The 20,314-nt window shown below is 45.0% G+C and overlaps 1 protein-coding gene across 1 annotated transcript; it reads left to right on the top strand.

Moving 5' to 3' along the window:
• The first annotated feature begins 1,391 nt into the window (after positions 1-1,391).
• Positions 1,392-16,146, top strand: LOC115141526 (transmembrane protease serine 13-like). The gene is made up of 13 exons (XM_029680471.2): positions 1,392-1,525; positions 6,595-6,769; positions 8,731-8,844; positions 9,186-9,362; positions 9,535-9,661; positions 10,045-10,140; positions 10,402-10,445; positions 10,576-10,738; positions 11,487-11,656; positions 12,436-12,534; positions 13,013-13,155; positions 15,596-15,751; positions 15,879-16,146. The coding sequence occupies exons 1-13, from the start codon at positions 1,508-1,510 to the stop codon at positions 15,891-15,893; spliced, it is 1,497 nt and encodes a 498-aa protein (XP_029536331.1). The 5' UTR covers positions 1,392-1,507; the 3' UTR covers positions 15,894-16,146.
• The last annotated feature ends 4,168 nt before the right edge of the window (positions 16,147-20,314 follow it).

Here is a 20,314-nt window from a genome sequence, read left to right as displayed (position 1 = left end):
GTCAAGCTGAGGGTCACGTTTGCAATCTTTTGATAGGCTTTTTAAGATGCACTCTCGTGGAATGTCTATGTCTATATGTCTATGTCTTGTGAACAGACACATGTTCACTTTTGATGGCTATTACATTAGCCAACCGTTACCCATCCTCAAGGTCTGTGTTCATTGCCTTGTATTAACATACTGTACTATTAGATCACAAATCAAATCAAATTTATTTGCATAGCCCTTCTTACATCAGCTGATGTCTCAAAGTGCTGTACAGAAACCCCAGCCTCAAACCCCCAAACAGCAAGCAATGCAGGTGTAGAAGCACGGTGGCTAGGAAAAACTCCCTAGAAAGACCAAACACTAGGAAGAAACCTAGAGAGGAACCAGGCTATTACCTCTGTAAATGCTGATTTGAAGTCTGCTTCATATTCTGCTGAAAGGCGTCATCATTTGTTATGGTGAACTTGACCATAGATGACGGTCGGAAGCTCTTCCCTTAGTGGAGACATTCAGAATCGTTTGTTTACTTACCGGCGTCCGTCCTTTTCTGTTTGTTTCTGTTTGGAAAGGTGTAGAAGGAGGGGGTGTTTGATCCAATGAAAATAAGCAACCTTCTCGTCAGAGGATTTCAAGGATGATCCTAAGATCATTTCACTTGGCAAGTTGTGTGTGGGCACGCATGTATGGGTGGGCGTCTGCATGCCTGTGCTTTCTCTAGGAGAAGGAATGCAGTCTGAGCTCATTCGGTACACCTTGACCTCACTAATCAACTGTTTGATGCATAATGAGTAAGATATCGGAAGTTCATGAACTGCGTTGACACGGCGCCATTCTATTTGTTTTCCTGAGCACGGTTAATCTCGTCGACATCCCTGTGTTACTGTACGTGACTATGAAGATTAAGTTTGTGAATGGGCAGCAAGATTTTGCTCTGTACATTTCTTTGAGTTTCATCGATGCTTCAACTCAATATTTCAATATAATGTCGACACACTTGATTGGATCCACTGCTATGTACTTGGAACAAACTCTGCATCGCACGTTGCGACTTTGCTGACTGACAGAATTTTTCAAACTGAAGACATGATAAACATATCAGCCACATCAATGTAATGTGGCTGTCTGAGAGGGCGCCGATTTTTGGTCCCTGGCTCTGATTGCCCAGCTGGTGTCACCTGAGCCGGAATGGAGCAGGCCACACTGTGTGAATCAATCCTTGTCTCTCCCTGGCTACAGTGAAACCGGTCTGGTAGGTGGGAAAGTAGCGCACTGGGACACACCCATTTCTGTGAAGAGGAGATGAGAGAGGGAGGGGTTGGATGGAGGGGGGGTAGTCCCACCTGTGCGGGCTAAGTTGGAGGGGGTTCAGGGACAGACAGTGAGAAGAAAGGAGGAGGGGAGTGTCAAATGTGGCGTCAGCATGCTCTGATCACTGTTCCGGGACTGTTTGAGTGGCCCTGTGAAAAGCCTCTCCGACCAGGTCTCACCTCCACTCTCCTCACTGCTCCCAAAGCATCCGATGGCAAAGCATGACCCGGTAAGTTCTTCCTTTATCCTCTCCTCCTTGTTCTCTGCTTGTCTGGTTCTTTGTCTGTTTCTCCTGGGCTGACTTCTATCACCTGCCTCCAAAAACAACACTATTTTCTTTCTCAAACACACTGAACATACTATACTCGTACTCTCACTGTCAGGCTGTTTTTTTGAAGTAAAAGTTTCCCTCGTGTATGGCTGGTGTTCTCAAAGGTTGTGCTTTTTGCCACATCATGGACAGATTGCAGGGCATGTGAACGAATGCATTGGTATGCTACTAGGAGCTAAGCTAGAGGCACAGGTCAAGCTGGTGTGTAGCTGGAGCCCCATATGATCTCATTGCGGTGGCCTCCTGTCTCCGATCTCTACGTTGCTTCGCACGGTGTGTTGAATGTATGTCGAATCCCCCATGTGGAAAATATTGTGTTGGATGTCGGGGTCCTTCATCTAAATGGTGTGTGGATTTATGTCTCAAACGAGTCTATTCGCCCAGGTTTGTGGAACCAGAATACGGGGGCAGAGAGCAAAATAAGACTCGAGGTGAAAATGGCCCCAATAAGCCCACTCCGCCCTGCTACTGTTGAGTTCCATCTGCAACAGAGGATTTATCTGTCTCGATTAGTGGATCAACAATCAACGTGACCTATTTGTCTACTATTTTAAACTCTAAGGGACTCTTTGGAATTGACGTTCAAAGTTACCGTATTTAACAACGTTATTGTTTATAAGTACAGTCTGCCATTTGAAATGTAACTGGAACCTAAAACCTCATCATTTTACAGTAATTACTGGAAAATGCCAAGGGGGGAACAATGTCTATTGACCTCTGTCGATTCCGTTGGGAATTCAGGCTAACCCGGCTCTTACACTAACTGAACATCCACGTACAAGTACTCTGGTTCATTTGCATTGGCGTTTTGTGCCTATGGTCATGAAACTGGAGCCGTTTACCAGAGAAAAGGTTTAGGTTATAAACCGGTATTATTACTGACTGAGCCAAGGAGTCTACTCTATGTCACCGAGACAGATAGCAGTAAATCCCATCTTTGTTTATTGTTGTGCTTGGGGAGGTATCAGGTATATTGTATACATTTATGGCAATATAGGAGGAATGACCATGACAGCACACAGATGTGTGTTAAACCGTCACATAGTTTGGGGGAACTAAGGATAGAGGTCCATGAGAGGAACCCTTTATGTGCATACTATGGAGTCAGGTCAAATGGCACCTTCCATGGACTTCCTAATCAAATACAGCCGGTGTTTGAAAATTGAGATATAGGAGCTTATAAACCAGACAGTGGGTGTTTTGGGGATTTTCAGATAGAGAAGACACAATATGGTACATGCCAGCCTCTTGGCTTCCTATGGAGCGTGGTGGGTCTGTGTGACGGTTCTTCTGATTCGGGAGGGTGTTTCTGAATTTATTTATAGTGCTTCTGGTCCATTCTCTAGGGTGAGAGAGTTAGTGGGCTTGACCGAGATGCCCTGTAACTGAGTTCTTCTGAAAAAAAACAGTCAAAAATAATATTAGTGTTGACAAGTTACCATGGAAACCCCAATGTAGACACAAGTCATTTTTGGTTAGCACTCTTTATCCTCAACCAGACGAACACTTCAGTATGATCCAGACCTATAGGATGTCATGACCTTTTTGACCCTTGGGATCATCACTACAGCCTAGCCCCTACGAAATCAAAACTCTGACTGAAAATCTTGTAATGTTGTGTAAATGTAGTGTCCCCACCAATCCTCAGCACGTCTAGATGCAGAGCAGAGCACACTACTAATCTGTTGTAGGAATCAGTGTGGAGGTCATGCATGTTGTACCATCAGGAAGCAGATTCTTTCCATGTCGGTCATCGCAAACATAAACATAGCCAATGGCAGATCAGCCAAAGTCCCAACATCCGAACTAGTTAGGGAAGTTAAATGCAATGTCATCCCTCCCAAGTGACACCGCGGTCTGAGGCACTGAATCTCAGTGCTTGAGACGTCACTACAGACACCCTGGTTCGAATCCAGGCTATATCACAACCGGCCGTGATTGGGAGTCCAACAGGGCGGCGCACAATTGGCCCAGCGTCATCAGGGTTTGGCCCAGCGTCATCAGGGTTTGGCCTGTGAAGGCTGTCATTGTAAGTAATACACAATGTAAAGTGAGAAGCCATCAATGAAAAGAGAGACAGAACTCAAAACCAATATTGACACCCTGGCTGTCCGTCGTCCAGCCCCAGGGAGGGAAAGCACACTATCAGACTGACCGACCTGCACCTGTGTGGATGTGGGTTACAAATCACCTGTGTGGATGTGGGTTACAAATCACCTGTGTGGATGTGGGTTACAAATCACCTGTGTGGATGTGGGTTACAAATCACCTGTGTGGATGTGGGTTACAAATCACCTGTGTGGACGTGGGTTACAAATCACCTGTGTGGACGTGGGTTACAAATCACCTGTGTGGATGTGGGTTACAAATCACCTGTGTGGATGTGGGTTACAAATCACCTGTGTGGAAGTGGGTTACAAATCACCTGTGTGGACGTGGGTTACAAATCACCTGTGTGGACGTGGGTTACAAATCACCTGTGTGGACGTGGGTTACAAATCACCTGTGTGGACGTGGGTTACAAATCACCTGTGTGGACGTGGGTTACAAATCACCTGTGTGGATGTGGGTTACAAATCACCTGTGTGGATGTGGGTTACAAATCACCTGTGTGGATGTGGGTTACAAATCACCTGTGTGGATGTGGGTTACAAATCACCTGTGTGGATGTGGGTTACAAATCACCTGTGTGGATGTGGGTCACAAATCACCTGTGTGGATGTGGGTTACAAATCACCTGTGTGGATGTGGGTTACAAATCACCTGTGTGGACGTGGGTTACAAATCACCTGTGTGGATGTGGGTTACAAATCACCTGTGTGGATGTGGGTTACAAATCACCTGTGTGGACGTGGGTTACAAATCACCTGTGTGGACGTGGGTTACAAATCACCTGTGTGGACGTGGGTTACAAATCACCTGTGTGGACGTGGGTTACAAATCACCTGTGTGGACGTGGGTTACAAATCACCTGTGTGGGACGTGGGTTACAAATCACCTGTGTGTGGGTTACAAATCACCTGTGGGTTACAAATCACCTGTGTGGATGTGGGTTACAAATCACCTGTGTGGATGTGGGTTACAAATCACCTGTGTGGATGTGGGTTACAGAACACCTGAGTGGACGTGGGTTACAAATCACCTGTGTGGATGTGGGTTACAAATCACCTGTGTGGAAGTGGGTTACAAATCACCTGTGTGGAAGTGGGTTACAAATCACCTGTGTGGACGTGGGTTACAAATCACCTGTGTGGACGTGGGTTACAAATCACCTGTGTGGACGTCGGTTACAAATCACCTGTGTGGATGTGGGTTACAAATCACCTGTGTGGATGTGGGTTACAAATCACCTGTGTGGATGTGGGTTACAAATCACCTGTGTGGATGTGGGTTACAGAACACCTGAGTGGACGTGGGTTACAAATCACCTGTGTGGATGTGGGTTACAAATCACCTGTGTGGACGTGGGTTACAGATCACCTGTGTGGATGTGGGTTACAAATCACCTGTGTGGATGTGGGTTACAAATCACCTGTGTGGACGTGGGTTACAGAACACCTGAGTGGACGTGGGTTACAAATCACCTGTGTGGATGTGGGTTATAAATCACCTGTGTGGATGTGGGTTACAAATCACCTGTGTGGATGTGGGTTACAAATCACCTGTGTGGATGTGGGTTACAAATCACCTGTGTGGATGTGGGTTACAAATCACCTGTGTGGATGTGGGTTACAAATCACCTGTGTGGATGTGGGTTACAAATCACCTGTGTGGACGTGGGTTGCAAATCACATGTGTATGTGATACAAACAGGGACAGGGGACAATCACAACTTCCTTTTGGAGTTTGCTGTTCCGTTGTCTCCATGGGAGCCACCCTTCTTCTCCGTGGCAACAATAGAGACTCCCGGGGGGGGGGCAATGTGAGCTCGGCTGCGGCCCTGGCGACGATGATTAGCTCTATTGTCTGAGATGCTTGAAAGCGCTATGGGGAGCAGATGAATATAAAGCAGAAATGAGAGCATGTTAAAGAGAGGAGGAAATGAATAAGGGGCCCTTTGGGAATCTTAGCACATTGTTGCCCAGAGACATGGGCACTTCTATTGTGCTTGAGTTGGTTATTCAAGTCTTGGGATCTCACACTTGCTCGATAAGGACGATATTATTATGGCCGACAATGAGTTACATCTAACCTGAAGATACTAGAATGCCTTTTTCACCAATTATCAACCATGTGTAAGCCCATTTCGCAATCAACGTGTATGCTCTAGGCAGCACCACATACACAATATCGTTCATGGAAGAATCAGGAGATCCCTGCATGGGAGTTTTTACAGGGGATTTTCATCTCAATATCAAATCATTTCTGGGGAACATTTTAGTGTCTGAATGTAATCGTTTTTCCTTAAAATTGTCGAAAAATGAGCGAAAAAAGATTTATCCCGAAATATATTTGCTAGGACTCTCTGGGAGTGGTCTGAGTGGGGAGGGGAAAAGCTGTTATTGCCAGAAAGGTTTGGAAAACTATTTCTTGTTGGTCTATTAACGAATTTACCACATGGTGATGTCACCAGGCAGGCCAAAACACCATCCCACCAAAAACAATGACATTTCAGACGCTCTTTTCCAACAGCTCTTACATTAAAAGGGCATTATCATCTTTTTCACAATGTCAAAGTATTATTTTATAAAACACAGGAAAATCACGTTTTTGACTGCACTGGGACTTTAAAACCTATACCGCCTGGTGATGTCACTTTGAAGGTCCTGTGTAGATTGTATTATCAACCAGCAACCATCAGGAAATAAAACATCACTTTTTTTTCACACATTTATAGTGTTCATTTCATCCTTTTTTTTGTACAATATGATACAAAACACTGGGCCTTTAAGTTGGGTGTTTGATCCGAATATTCTTGAATGACTGACTTCTTAACATTCTGTTTTTCTCTGTGTTCTCCCCTCCAGAACGAGCTCCCTCCTCCATACTACTCTGTTGAGGTGCACACCCTCCCTCCCCTCCAGTCCTATGAAGAGCTAGTCTATGGAGCGGGTCCAAGGCACACTCCTCCCAACCAGCTATACTACATCCCCCAGCATCCCCCACCAGTGGCTGCACAGCATGTCTGCCAGCCCAGTATATGTGAGTAGTACTCTCTATATTCTGCAGTTCTGTCCCAGTCCAGTTTTCTCCACTTCTTGTTTGCTTTCAGGGGACTACAAACCATCAGTGAAAGTCGTGTAAAATAACACAAGTTGAAACAGATGTGTTTTATAAAAACATCCTTGTGAAGTGTGATTTTAACTCCCTCATTATGTCTCTCAGCATTATGTGGTGGCTATACACTGAGTGTAAAGAACATGTTTTTATTTATTTTACCTTTATTTAACTAGGCAAGTTACGAACAAATTCTTATTTTCAGTGACGGCCTAGAAACAGTGGGTTAACTGCCTGTTCAGGGGCAGAACGACAGATTTTTACCTTGACAGATCGGGGATTCGATCTCGCAACCTTTACGGTTACTAGTCCAACTCTCTAACCACTAGAGGCTACCCTGCCGCCCCAGGGTAGTAACATTAGGAACACCTGCTCTTTCCGTGACACAGATTGACCAGGCGAATCCAGGTGGAAGCTATGATCCCTTTATTGACCTCAAATATCAGGTGGGAGTTCTGCTGGAATACCTTCCACTTCCTCACATTCTGTTTTCCTCTTCACGTTCCTATTCCCCCCTCCACCTGAGATCTGTCCATCAGACCTAGGACAGATGTAGATGATAGTTGACATGTAAAATAGGAGACTGATTTTATCATTACGGATCCAACACCTTTTTTCTGTTTTTGTTGTTGCCTGGAATGACATACCAAGATCAAACTGCCTGTAGCTCAGGACCTGAAGCAAGGATATACATTTGCTTGATACCAATTGAAAGGAAACACTTTGAGGTTTGTGGAAATGAGAAATGAATGTAGGAGAATATAACACATTAGATCTTGTAGAATATATCTGGTAAAAGATAATACCGTCATCTTTGAAATGCAAGAGAAAGGCCATAATGTAATATTCCAGCCCAGGTGCAATTTAGATTTTGGCCACTAAATCAAATCAAATCAAATGTATTTATATAGCCCTTCGTACATCAGCTGATATCTCAAAGTGCTGCACAGAAACCCAGCCTAAAACCCCCAAACAGCAAGTAATTCAGGTGTAGAAGCACGGTGGCAGCAGTATATGTGCAAAGTTTAGTTCCAATGAACGCATATCTGTACAAAATGTTGTACCAAGCCGGCCCAAATGTGCCTAATAGGTTTATTAATACATTTTCAAGTTCATAATAGTGCACTCTCCTCAAACAATTAGCATGGCAAGCTTTCTGCCCGTATCAGCTATGTCTATGTCCTGGGATTTCGTTTGTTGCTTACAATCTCATGCTAATCACATTAGCCTACGTTAGCTCAACCATCCAGTGGGGGGACACCGATCCCGTAGAGGTTTTAAGCGGTTGCGTGTGGTACACTGAGTGTACAAGACATTATGAACACATGCTCTTTCCATGACATAGATTGACCAGGTGAAAGCTATGATCCCTTATTGATGTCACTTCTTAAATCCACTTCAGTCAGTGTAGATGAAGGTGGGGAAACAGGTTTAAAGAAGGATTTTTAAGCCTTAAGACAATTGAGACATGGATTGTGTGTGTGTGTTCCATTCGGAGGGTGAATTGGCAAGACAAATTATTAAAGTGCCCTTGAACGGGGTCTGGTTTAAGTGTGTAAAGAACTGCAATGCTGCTAGGGATTTCACGCTCTACAGTTTCCCGTGTGTTTCAAGAATGGTCCACCACCCAAAGGACATCCAGCCAACTTGACACAACTGCAGGAAGCATTGGAGTCAAAATGGGCCAGCATCCCTGTGGAACGCTTTCGACACCTTGTAGAGTCCATGCCCCAACGCATTGAGGCTGTTCTGAAGGCAAAAGGGGCTGCAACTCAATATTAGGAAGGTGTTCCTAATGTTTTGTACACTCAGTGTATGGTCTCCTGAGTAAGATATATCTATTTGACGTGTTTGCTGTGTGTGTTGTGCTGTGTGTGTTGTTCCAGCTCTTTCTAACAAGAAGAAGAAAGGCAAATGCTGCCACAATAGTGCCAAGTGCTTTGGTGGGTCAGGAGGCATCGTTCTGCTGCTCCTCCTGGGCATTGCCATCTGGCTCGGAGGTAAGGCCAGGGTTGTCTTTATATTTATTCATATGTTGTTACTCATGTACATGAATGCCTGTTTATTCATTTATTCATAAGCTATTCTCTGATTTGACAGGGGTTAAATGACACATTTTGGTTGAATGAATTCAGTTGTGCGACAGACTAGGTTTACCCTTTCCCTACTGTATTTGTACAGGCATTGACAGTCTTCCTCTTCTATCTCTTCCTCCATCTCTCCTCTTTCCCCCCACCCTTACCTGTTCTCTGTGCCGCCCAAACTAGCCCATCCAACCCTTCCATCGTCTCTCTGCTCTTGGTCTATTTCATTTCATGTCTTTCTCTCTCTCTCTGGGTAGTGCGTTACGGTACCAGATTGGCAACTGCGGCTGTCACCCTTAACCACCATGACAGTGAGGATGAGGGGCACTATGAGAAGCAGTTGAGCGTGCCCGTTCATGACACCTGCTCCAACTCCACGGTCCAATGTGACGGTCTGCGAGACTGCCGACTGGGCACCGACGAGTCTAACTGTGGTAAGCACACACACACACACACACAGACATAAAGACAAACATGCGTGCAGGTAGATGCGCAGAAAAGAAAGCCAGGCGGGCAGGTGGACGTACACTCGACGTCTGCCGAGCGGACAAACATAACCCTTTCTTGTATCTTAGTATTCCATCCCTCCTCTCCTTCTCTCTCCAGTGAGGTTTGGGGCGGACGGTGCTCTACGGGTCAGAACTTCTCAGGACGACCGTTTCCTCCCAGTGTGTTACCAGGGATGGGACCAGAGCTACGCCAACCGAACCTGTGCCCAACTGGGCTTCAGAAAGTAAGATCACCTCGTTTCACAGCAGACATTTTCTGAGCTACAAATTTTCTGAGCTACAAAGTAACTACTTTACCTCACAGCAGCCATGCTATACGCTGCATTTAGAGAGTAACCACTTTCACTCACGACAGCCATTTGTGTACGCTACCTCTCACGTGAACCACTTTCTCGCACCGACATTTGCTCAGTGGCGTCTCATTTAGCTGCTGCCATTTTCAGTATTTACTCTCAGATTGAATCTCTGCGCTCCTCTCTCTCTCCGGGGTTGGTGTGCCTGTGGCAAATTGGGTTTCTGGGAATGCTTCATGGGTGGGGAATTTATTCTAGTATCGCTTTGGCAGACAGATTGTAAATGTGTTTGTGTGTGTGTGTCGACCATGCAGGTCCTTTGCAACCAAGGCCGTGAAATCCCAGCAGTCCATTGGTCTAACCCTGAACAACAGATCGTCTTTACCCATCCAGGGCCAGGTCAGCGTCGGGTAAGAGAGCTCAACTCCTCGACAAATCTTAGCACTTTTGTATTTACTCATTTGAGTCCCAGTAATGTTGAGGGAATGGTGGTGTTAAGTCATTCCCTGTCATGACTGGTTGGGACGTAATGCTACGTCATTATCATACACCGCATTATAAGCCTCGCGAAGGAGGTTTCAAATCAACTGTAACCATGCTGCCTGTTTTCCAACGTGGTTTAATGTTAGATCCTGAGTTGCTGACATGATTCATATTGTGTTGCTGTGTAGCTCTTCCTGCCCTGACCAGAATACGGTCTCTCTGAAGTGTATTGGTAAGTATCGCTCATCGGTTCACATTTCACATATTGCACTCAGGCAGGCCTATATCAACCTTCTGTTTGAAATATGACTTCTAGTTCAATTAGATACAAACTTTTTGACCACTTCTCCCCCTTTTCCCAGATTGTGGGCGTCAGCAGTTGACCTCCCGGATCATAGGGGGCACTGTTGCCAAGCTGGGCCAATGGCCCTGGCAACTGTCTCTACACTTTGGTAGATCACATATCTGTGGAGGGGTCCTGGTGTCCCCTGACTTTGTGGTGACAGCTGCCCACTGCTTCCCCAGGTCAGTGACTAGAGGACAACAATGCTCAGTTCCAAACGGATCCCTTGGCTCTAATTCTAGACACGCTATGTAATTCCTTGGTAATAGCTCCACCTTACCCTCTCTGCTGCGTTCATGACAAGTCGGAGTGGCATCCGACTCGTTTTGAACTCATTGAGAATGCCAATTGACTAACGGCAAGCTAGCTACTCTAACCATGAACAGAAAGTACAACTATAACGCTTGTAAACAGTGTAAAGAAACAACAACATATAGATTGTTTTTTGATGAAATTACTTTTGGTTGTTGCATTTAACTGCCAAAAAATTTGTTGTCAAAGTCATTTCCTTAGTCAGAGTTCAGCATGTCGGGACACGCACAAGGACAGGTGAAAGAGATCGGGGTGTGACACTCAGATGATGCGAGGGTCCCTAATTTTGAATTACTAGTCAGAGGACCGATCAAATAGATTTCAAGCTTGTATTTCAGAGTTTGCGACATGTGGTTGACGCGTCATTAGCCATAAGTATAACGTCAAGTCCTTTAACTTACACATTCCCATGTAAAACACAGACTAGTAGTGGATCTGTGCAGCAACTTGCTCAGTGTGACTCATCACCTCAACAACCCTCACCTGGACAACCAATCTCCATAACTCAATTAAACACCGTATTACCATAATAATGATACCATATATGTCACACGCTACAGCCTTGGTTTGAGACGTGAATGAACATCTATTTTATTTTTTCCCCCTCGCCAATTGCAGGTTGTTTCTTGACGCCAGTAAGTGGCTTGTGTACGGAGGAGTGGTGTCTCAAGACCAGCTTCCTTCTCCCTACCTCGTAGAGAAGATCATCGTGAATGAGAACTACAACAACGTAACCAACGACCAGGACATCACCATTCTGAAGCTGGCCTCACCAGTGGTCTTCACTGGTGAGTCCAGGTCTATTCCTTGTATGTCAGAGAAACGCTAGGGAAACACTAGCATCAATGTTGGGACAGCACTGTAAAAACATTTGCCCTTTGCCTCTACATGTCTGTGATGAATCCACTGTCCGAATGGTAATCTCATTTGCAGGGGTGTAAAGTACTTTAAGTACAAATACTTTAAAGTACTACTTAAGTCATTTTTTGAGGTATCTGTACTTTAATATTTATATTTTTGCCAACTTTTACTTTTACTACATTCCTAAAGAAAATAATGTACTTTTTACTCTATACATTTTCCCTGACACCCAAAAGTACTCCTACATTTTGACAGGAAAATGGTCCAATTCACACACTTATCAAGAGAACATCCCTGGTCATCCCTACTGCCTCTGGTCTTGATGGACTCACTAAACACAAATACTTTGTTTGTAAATTATGTCTGAGTGTTGGAGTGTGCCCTTGACTAACCATAAAAATAGATTTAAATGGTGCCATCTGGTTTGCTTAATATAAGGAATTTGAAATGGTTTATACTTTTACTTTTGACAATTAAGTACATTTTAGCAATTCCATTTACTTTTGATACTTAAGTATATTTAAAAACCAAATACTTTTAGACTTTTACTCAAGTAGTATGACAATTGAGTACTTTTCCCCACCACCGCTCATTTGTGTGTGTGTGTGTGCACACGTGTGTCATTTTTGTCACTGTGTGTTCTCATGTCTGAAGCCTGTATGCCGCTCTGTTTGTCTAACTTCCTGCGGGTATGTTTGTTATTCAGATGCAGTTCAGCCTGCCTGTTTGCCAGCCTTTGACCAGACATTCCCCCGTGGAACCAAATGCTGGATCTCGGGCTTCGGAACAATAGATGCGGGATCAGGTAGGAAGAGAGAGACAAGGGAGTGGAGAGAGGGAGAGATGGACTACACTAAAGGAAAGTGCATACAGAATGCTTATCTAGAGTGAGACAACAGGGACGGACTGGGAACAGAATTCGACCCCGGCCATTTCTAACACACTTCTATCCTCGAGGCCCCCACACCAGCCCTTTTTTAAATTATTATCAGCCAAATAATGATCATTTTCCACAAGAAACAACAACAATTTAGACAGGCCCACTAGGCTATAAAATGAACCTGCCCGTCTGGTATTTTCCAGAATTGCTCAATGGCCTGTCCGACGTGGAGAAACGAGGCTACACATGCATCATTCATCCTATCTCAATGTCTTCTCACTGCAGGAATCTATGCTATATCCAGTAGAGCAACGGTTTGCCTAGAGCAACTAAGTATTGTGTCCCTAGCTGAAGTGTGTGTGTGTTTGGAGAATGACTGTGTATTGTATGTGTCCCTTCACAGCGAAACTCTCCAAAGCCCTGATGCAGGTGACCGTTGACATCATCGACGTGCGTGTGTGTAACAGCTCCAAGGTATACTCTGGCAGTGTGTCCAACAACATGCTGTGTGCCGGTGATCTCAATGGGGTCAGGGACTCCTGTCAGGTACATGTCCACCTGCTGTAGTTCAGTTCACCCTCTATTTACAGGCCTGGGGACTCCTTTATTAACCTCGTGTACGTACAAAATATACCCCAAAACATGAGTGTGGCAGTTTTGCCGCAAAAGTTGGCATTTATAAAAAGAAGAACATGAGAACATGCTCAAATTTGCAATTGCTCTTTCTTTCCAGGTTATACAGCAAATGAAAGGCGTTATTGTCACCATAAAAGAATGAACGGAGGGTTTTTGTTCACACGCAGTTTTACGACAGGTCGGATTTAGAGAGCGAGAGTTGCACCCCTTCTGAAAAAACCTACACTCGATCCCTCCGATGTCAACAACTACAGACCAGTATCCCTTCTTTCTTTTCTCTCCAAAACTCTTGAACGTGCCGTCCTTGGCCAGCTCTCCCGCTATCTCTCTCAGAATGACCTTCTTGATCCAAATCAGTCAGGTTTCAAGACTAGTCATTCAACTGAGACTGCTCTTCTCTGTATCACGGAGGCGCTCCGCACTGCTAAAGCTAACTCTCTCTCCTCTGCTCTCATCCTTCTAGACCTATCGGCTGCCTTCGATACTGTGAACCATCAGATCCTCCTCTCCACCCTCTCCGAGTTGGGCATCTCCGGCGCGGCCCACGCTTGATTGCGTCCTACCTGACAGGTCGCTCCTACCAGGTGGCGTGGCGAGAATCTGTCTCCTCACCACGCGCTCTCACCACTGGCGTCCCCCAGGGCTCTGTTCTAGGCCCTCTCCTATTCTCGCTATACACCAAGTCACTTGGCTCTGTCATAACCTCACATGGTCTCTCCTATCATTGCTATGCAGACGACACACAATTAATCTTCTCCTTTCCCCTTCTGATGACCAGGTGGCGAATCGCATCTCTGCATGTCTGGCAGACATATCAGTGTGGATGACGGATCACCACCTCAAGCTGAACCTCGGCAAGACGGAGCTGCTCTTCCTCCCGGGAAGGACTGCCCATTCCATGATCTCGCCATCACGGTTGACAACTCCATTGTGTCCTCCTCCCAGAGCGCTAAGAACCTTGGCGTGATCCTGGACAACACCCTGTCGTTCTCAACTAACATCAAGGCGGTGGCCCGTTCCTGTAGGTTCATGCTCTACAACATCCGCAGAGTACGACCCTGCCTCACACAGGAAGCGGCGCAGGTCCTAATCCAGGCACTTGTCATCTCCCGTCTGGATTACTGCAACTCGCTGTTGGCTGGGCTCCCTGCCTGTGCCATTAAACCCCTACAACTCATCCAGAACGCCGCAGCCCGTCTGGTGTTCAACCTTCCCAAGTTCTCTCACGTCACCCCGCTCCTCCGCTCCCTCCACTGGCTTCCAGTTGAAGCTCGCATCCGCTACAAGACCATGGTGCTTGCCTACGGAGCTGTGAGGGGAACGGCACCTCAGTACCTCCAGGCTCTGATCAGGCCCTACACCCAAACAAGGGCGCTGCGTTCATCCACCTCTGGCCTGCTCGCCTCCCTACCACTGAGGAAGTACAGTTCCCGCTCAGCCCAGTCAAAACTGTTCGCTGCTCTGGCCCCCCAATGGTGGAACAAACTCCCTCACGACGCCAGGACAGCGGAGTCAATCACCACCTTCCGGAGACACCTGAAACCCCACCTCTTTAAGGAATACCTAGGATAGGATAAAGTAATCATTCTCACCCCCCTTAAAAGATTTAGATGCACTATTGTAAAGTGGCTGTTCCACTAGATGTCATAAGGTGAACGCACCAATTTGTAAGTCGCTCTGGATAAGAGCGTCTGCTAAATGACTTAAATGTAAATGTAATGTATAACGGAAAACAAGTGTATGTACGTACGGCGCGCACCAAGTTAATAAATCTCAATTCACGTAACGGTTATTTACGCATCGGTTTAAGATGTGGCACCCGTGGTGCTACAATGTGCCGCTGGCAGCATGGGTTCAATTTTGGCCCACTACTCGTTCAACGCTCTTTCTCCTACCTTTCACCGCTATTAAATTTAAAAAATATATATCTCTCTCTCTATACCATTAACATACAAAATATTTTGAAAATATATATATACTGTACTTTTTCTTTTACAGCCATAGATGCAGAGATTGGCAAACTGTCCTCCCTATGGACACCAGATGTTCTACGACAGGAACATTCTGTATTCTTCCCAGAGTCTAACTAACTCACTGTCTTAGAACATTTAGTGCCAACATTATTCATGATATTTCTGAACTTCGATAGTCCAGAGCTGTCCTCTCCTGCACAAACGCTTGTCGTCATCTTAGCTGCCTTGGGGCTGATGAAAATTGCCTCTCCCACGACTCAAATGACCTTCTACCTCATCTGCTATCCACCACTTTAAAACATACAGTGATATTGTATCAGGTGCTTTCCACACCTCGGCCCCTGTTCACTCATCCCTCCTCTCCATTCCTCTCAAAGGGAGACAGTGGTGGTCCTCTGGTGTGCCAGACCAGTGACAACCTTTGGCAGCTGGTGGGCGTGACCAGCTGGGGCAGTGGCTGTGGGCAGAGTAACAGGCCGGGAGTCTACACCAAGGTGTCCAGCCTACTGCCATGGATCTACAGCAAGATGCAGGTGAGATGAAGAGAAACTACCTTGATTGCCTGTGTTCTATCAAACCACACCATGCAATACACACCTAATACCCAGCTCACCCTCCCTTGACTTACATGTATGTGAATTCTCATTGTTCCCTCTGCAGCTGGAGAATCCGTGATGTCACTTCATTTCCATTGACCTCAGCACATGCTCTCTAAAGACCGCTCGCAGCCTGCTTTCTCGTTCCTCTCGGAACATCACACCATGAAGTCCTATACCAGGCAGACAGGCAGACGGACGGACGGACAGACGTTCTTCTTGTTCCTTTACCGTACCTTCTAAAATCACAAAATGCATTACTGTATTTATGCCCGACGGCTGCTACACTGTGTATAATATGTGAATCTACACCAATACATTCTGTTCCCTGATTCCAGTTTTGTGTTTGAATGATTTTAATTCCCACAGCATTTTTTTTTACTACCTTACAGTAAGTATGTTTATGATATTTACCTGAGAAAGGCGGTTCTACGATGGCTGGCTTCTCTTTTCTAAGTCTATGCAACCCGCATATCCACTAACGCCTCCCATATCTCCAATGTTGGAAAAAAAAATAATACTAATATTTTTGAGGGGAGACTGCATGCTTATTTCTGTTGCATCTATACGGAATTTAGCGGTGCAATGTGATTTGTGATTCATCTCCAGAAATTGTTTCGTGTGAATTACGCGAAACTCATTGGAAAGAAAGGAGTTGAACTAATGTAATAATCTGTCCCTACTCACAACTGTGCAGGAGTCCTTTCAAGTCTCTTTCTTATTGTTGACTAATGTGGATATCACCTCTTAGTGCCATAGTCAAATATAGTTTTACCCTACCGTCCCTGAACGCATGAAAAAGAAAACAAGTGACCCTCCCCTATATCCAAAATAACAATGAAAGCGTAAAGTGGATAGCAGAGAACATGCCTACCACATATCCTCACTAATAGGACAGCGCAGAGCCTTAGATATGCGGTTTTATCAATTGTTCTTCGTGGATTCGCAGACCACCCCGGATAAGGGTATCCATTATAATAAACGCATTACGTGCAATTCATTTTACATGACTGGAGACAAGCAGATACTTTTTTTAATACCACAGCAGAGCATGACAACGAATGAGTACATGCTGCAGCACAGGAGACGTTTTGATGTCTATACAGGATATTGTTTTTAAAAAGAGGATAGTCTAAGTTTAGAACAGTGCTGAAGTTGTCAATCAATTGTAAAAAAATAAAAATATATTTAAAAAATGTAGCGCAACAGAACCAGTTACAACTGAAGTATGTGATCATCAATGAATTCAAGGGGAAAAAAACACTTGTTGTTTATTAACACAGCAGCCGCATATCATCAGTTATGGCCTACAAGCACTTCGAACTGTTTTTCATGTGGGAAACTATCATTTTCAAACGTATTCTATTTTATTCCATGATATTGTTGTCACAAAATAGATTCGTGTTGACTGTGGCATGGGAATATATGAGCATCTGCTAGGCTAAATGAATGAACTAGAAACGCATAGCTCACCGCATAATCCTCAAACCAAAGACGAGCTAAACTTGTGTTTCTAAAAGTGAATTCAAAGGTACTTTAGAATGAGTGTAACGCCTAATAAGGCATTTTTCGTTTCATTATTATTATTTAATTCTGAGTATGTTTTTTTTTATCTTAAACTAACAAGGGGTAAGCCTATGTTTTTAGCCATATTCTTTAACAAAAGCCATAATACCCTCACATACCTCCTCAATTCGAGCCCAGGTTATAACTCAAGGAGTGCGTGGTAACTGAAGGAGTTGGCCGACAAAAACCTACATCTTTGGATAGTAGACTATAATTTTGTCTGTCTTGAATGGGAAGAAATAGGCTCCAACACAAAGCCCTCTTGTTATTAGTCTAAAGTCAAAATTAAAATGAAGACTTTTTGAATGAATTAGGCCTTCTCGAATTAGCCTACTTTCAGCACCCATGCGCTGTCGATTTCCATGGCTGCCGCTTCATAGTAATGTAAATTATGTAAATTGCTCAAATAGTGCTTATTGTGAGGTCAATAACTGATAAATGGCATCATTATTGGCAACGGAACATATTGTTTTTACTATAATCAATTATAGCTGGAAACTTACCGCCGGTCCTCCTTCTCTTTTTTACGCTCTCCCTCTCAAACGGAACAGGACATCAGTAGGCCTAGTCTGCGTGGCCAAATATTGCTTTTTTCTTTTTTACAAATCAAAACATTTCTCTGGAAAGAAGCCTTTGACTCACCTTCTGAAGTGCCACCATACATAGCACAGTCATTGGTTAGGCAACACAAAAGGGTTTTACATCCAGCCAAGTCACCCGTGATTACAAGTCAGTATTCGACATCCATCCATGTCTGAGGATGTCGGGAGATGACATGGAAACCGGACACTAGAGGCAACAGTGAGTGCTGTTACCTTCAAGTATGTGAGCATCTGGCTCTGGTGCCAACTGTTGCATGTTCAAATCCAGCGATAGAAAGTTGTTTTTGAGACCGTAACCATTCCTAGTTAATGCCTAACCTTAAGATTCGGGAGTTGATGCCGAAGCTTAACCCTAACATTAAAATGGTGAGTTAATGCCTAAATTTAACCTCAATCACTTTCAAATGTCACGTTTTAAACAACTTCAAAATTTGAAGTTTGAGAAACATGGATGAACATTAATTCTGACGTGAAACTGTGAGAGCTAGTTGTTACATCAGCAAAATCAGGGCAGCCTGGCCCTCACATCGCCTTCCTAGGAAACTACGTGTTATTTCTTACATTGTTACCCCAGGAAATCTTAGGTTTTATTACATACAGTCGGGAGGAACAATTGGATATAAGAGCAACATCAACTCACCGACATTACGACCAGGAATACGACTTTCCGGAAGCGGATCCTCTGTTTGGTCCATCACCCAGGACAATGGATCGGATCCCAGCCAGCGACCCAAAACAATGGCGCTGCAGAAGGGGCAGACGGAGCGGGCTCCGTAGACAGGCACATCGCGCATCGCTCCCAAGCATACTACTCGCCAATGTCCAGTCTCTTGACAACAAGGTAGACGAAATCCGAGCAAGGGTTGCCTTCCAGAGAGACATCAGAGATTGTAATGTTCTTTGTTTCACGGAAACATGGCTCACTTGGGATACGTCACCAGAGTCGGTACAGCCACCTGGTTTCTTCACGCATCGCGCCAACAGAAACAAACATCTCTCTGGTAAGAAGAAGGGCAGGGGTGTATGTCTTATGATTAACGAGACGTGGTGTGATCATAACAACAAACAGGAACTCAAGTCCTTTTGTTCACGTGACCATGAATTCCCTACAATCAAATGCCAACCGCATTATCTACCAAGAGAATTCTCTTCGATCATAGTCACAGTCGTGTATATCCCACCCCAATCAGACACATCGACGGCCCTGAAAGAACTTCACTTAACTCGATGTAAACTGGAAACCACATATCCTGAGGCTGTATTTATTGTAGCTGGGGATTTTAACAAGGCTAATCTGAAAACAAGGCTCCCTAAATTTTATCAGCATATCGAATGTGCGACCCGGGCTGGCAAAACCCTGGATCATTGTTATTCTAACAAAGCCCTTCCCCGCCCTCCTTTCGGTAAATCTGACCACGACTCCATTTTCTTGCTCCCAGTTTATAGACAGAAACTAAAACAGGAAGTGCCCGTGCTCACATCTGTTCAACGCTGGTCCGACCAATCAGATTCCACGCTTCAAGATTGCTTCGATCACGTGGACTCGGATATGTTCCGCATAGCGTCGGACAATAACATTGATGAATAACGCTGATTCGGTGAGCAAGTTTATTAGCAAGTGCATCGGTGATGTTGTACCCACAGCGTCTATTAAAACCTTCCCCAACCAGAAACCGTGGATTGACGGCAGCATTCGCGCAAAACTGAAAGCACGAACCACTGCTTTTAATCAGGGCAAGGTGACCGGAAACATGACCGAATACAAACAGTGTAGCTATTCCCTACGCAAGGTAATCAAATAAGCTAAGCATCAGTATAGAGACAAAGTAGAGTCACAATTAAACGGCTCAGACACAAGAGGTATGTGGCAGGGTCTACAGTCAATCGCGGACTACAAAAGGAAAACCAGCCACGTCGCGGACCACGATGTCTTGCTCCCAGACAAACTAAACAACTTCTTTGCTCGCTTTGAGGACAATACAGTGCCACTGACATGGCCCGCTACCAAAACATGCGGGCTCTCCTTCACTGCAGCTAATGTGAGTAAAACATTTAAAAGTGTTAACCCTCCCAAGGCTGCCGGCCCAGACGTCATCCCCAGCCACGTCCTCAGAGCATGCGCAGACCAGCTGGCTGGTGTGTTTACGGACATATTCAATCAATCCTTATCTCAGTCTGCTGTCCCCACATGCTTCAAGAGGGCCATCATTGTTCCTGTTCCCAAGAAAGCTAAGGTAACTTAGCTAAATGACTATCGCCCTGCAGCACTCAATTCCGTCATCATGAAATGCTTTAAGAGACTAGTCAAGGACCATGTCACCTCCACCCTACC

This window comes from Oncorhynchus nerka, linkage group LG14 (assembly GCF_034236695.1).
Source record: "Oncorhynchus nerka isolate Pitt River linkage group LG14, Oner_Uvic_2.0, whole genome shotgun sequence".
In the NCBI taxonomy this organism is placed as follows: Eukaryota; Metazoa; Chordata; class Actinopteri; order Salmoniformes; family Salmonidae; genus Oncorhynchus; species Oncorhynchus nerka.
This window is presented reverse-complemented; position numbering and strand designations above follow the sequence as displayed.

Excerpts from the sequence above, each read along its gene's own strand:
- LOC115141526 (XM_029680471.2), top strand. Across the intron at positions 10,141-10,401 it reads CAGGGCCAGGTCAGCGTCGG|CTCTTCCTGCCCTGACCAGA; the intron begins GTAAGAGAGCTC and ends GTTGCTGTGTAG. Across the intron at positions 11,657-12,435 it reads CTCACCAGTGGTCTTCACTG|ATGCAGTTCAGCCTGCCTGT; the intron begins GTGAGTCCAGGT and ends TTTGTTATTCAG.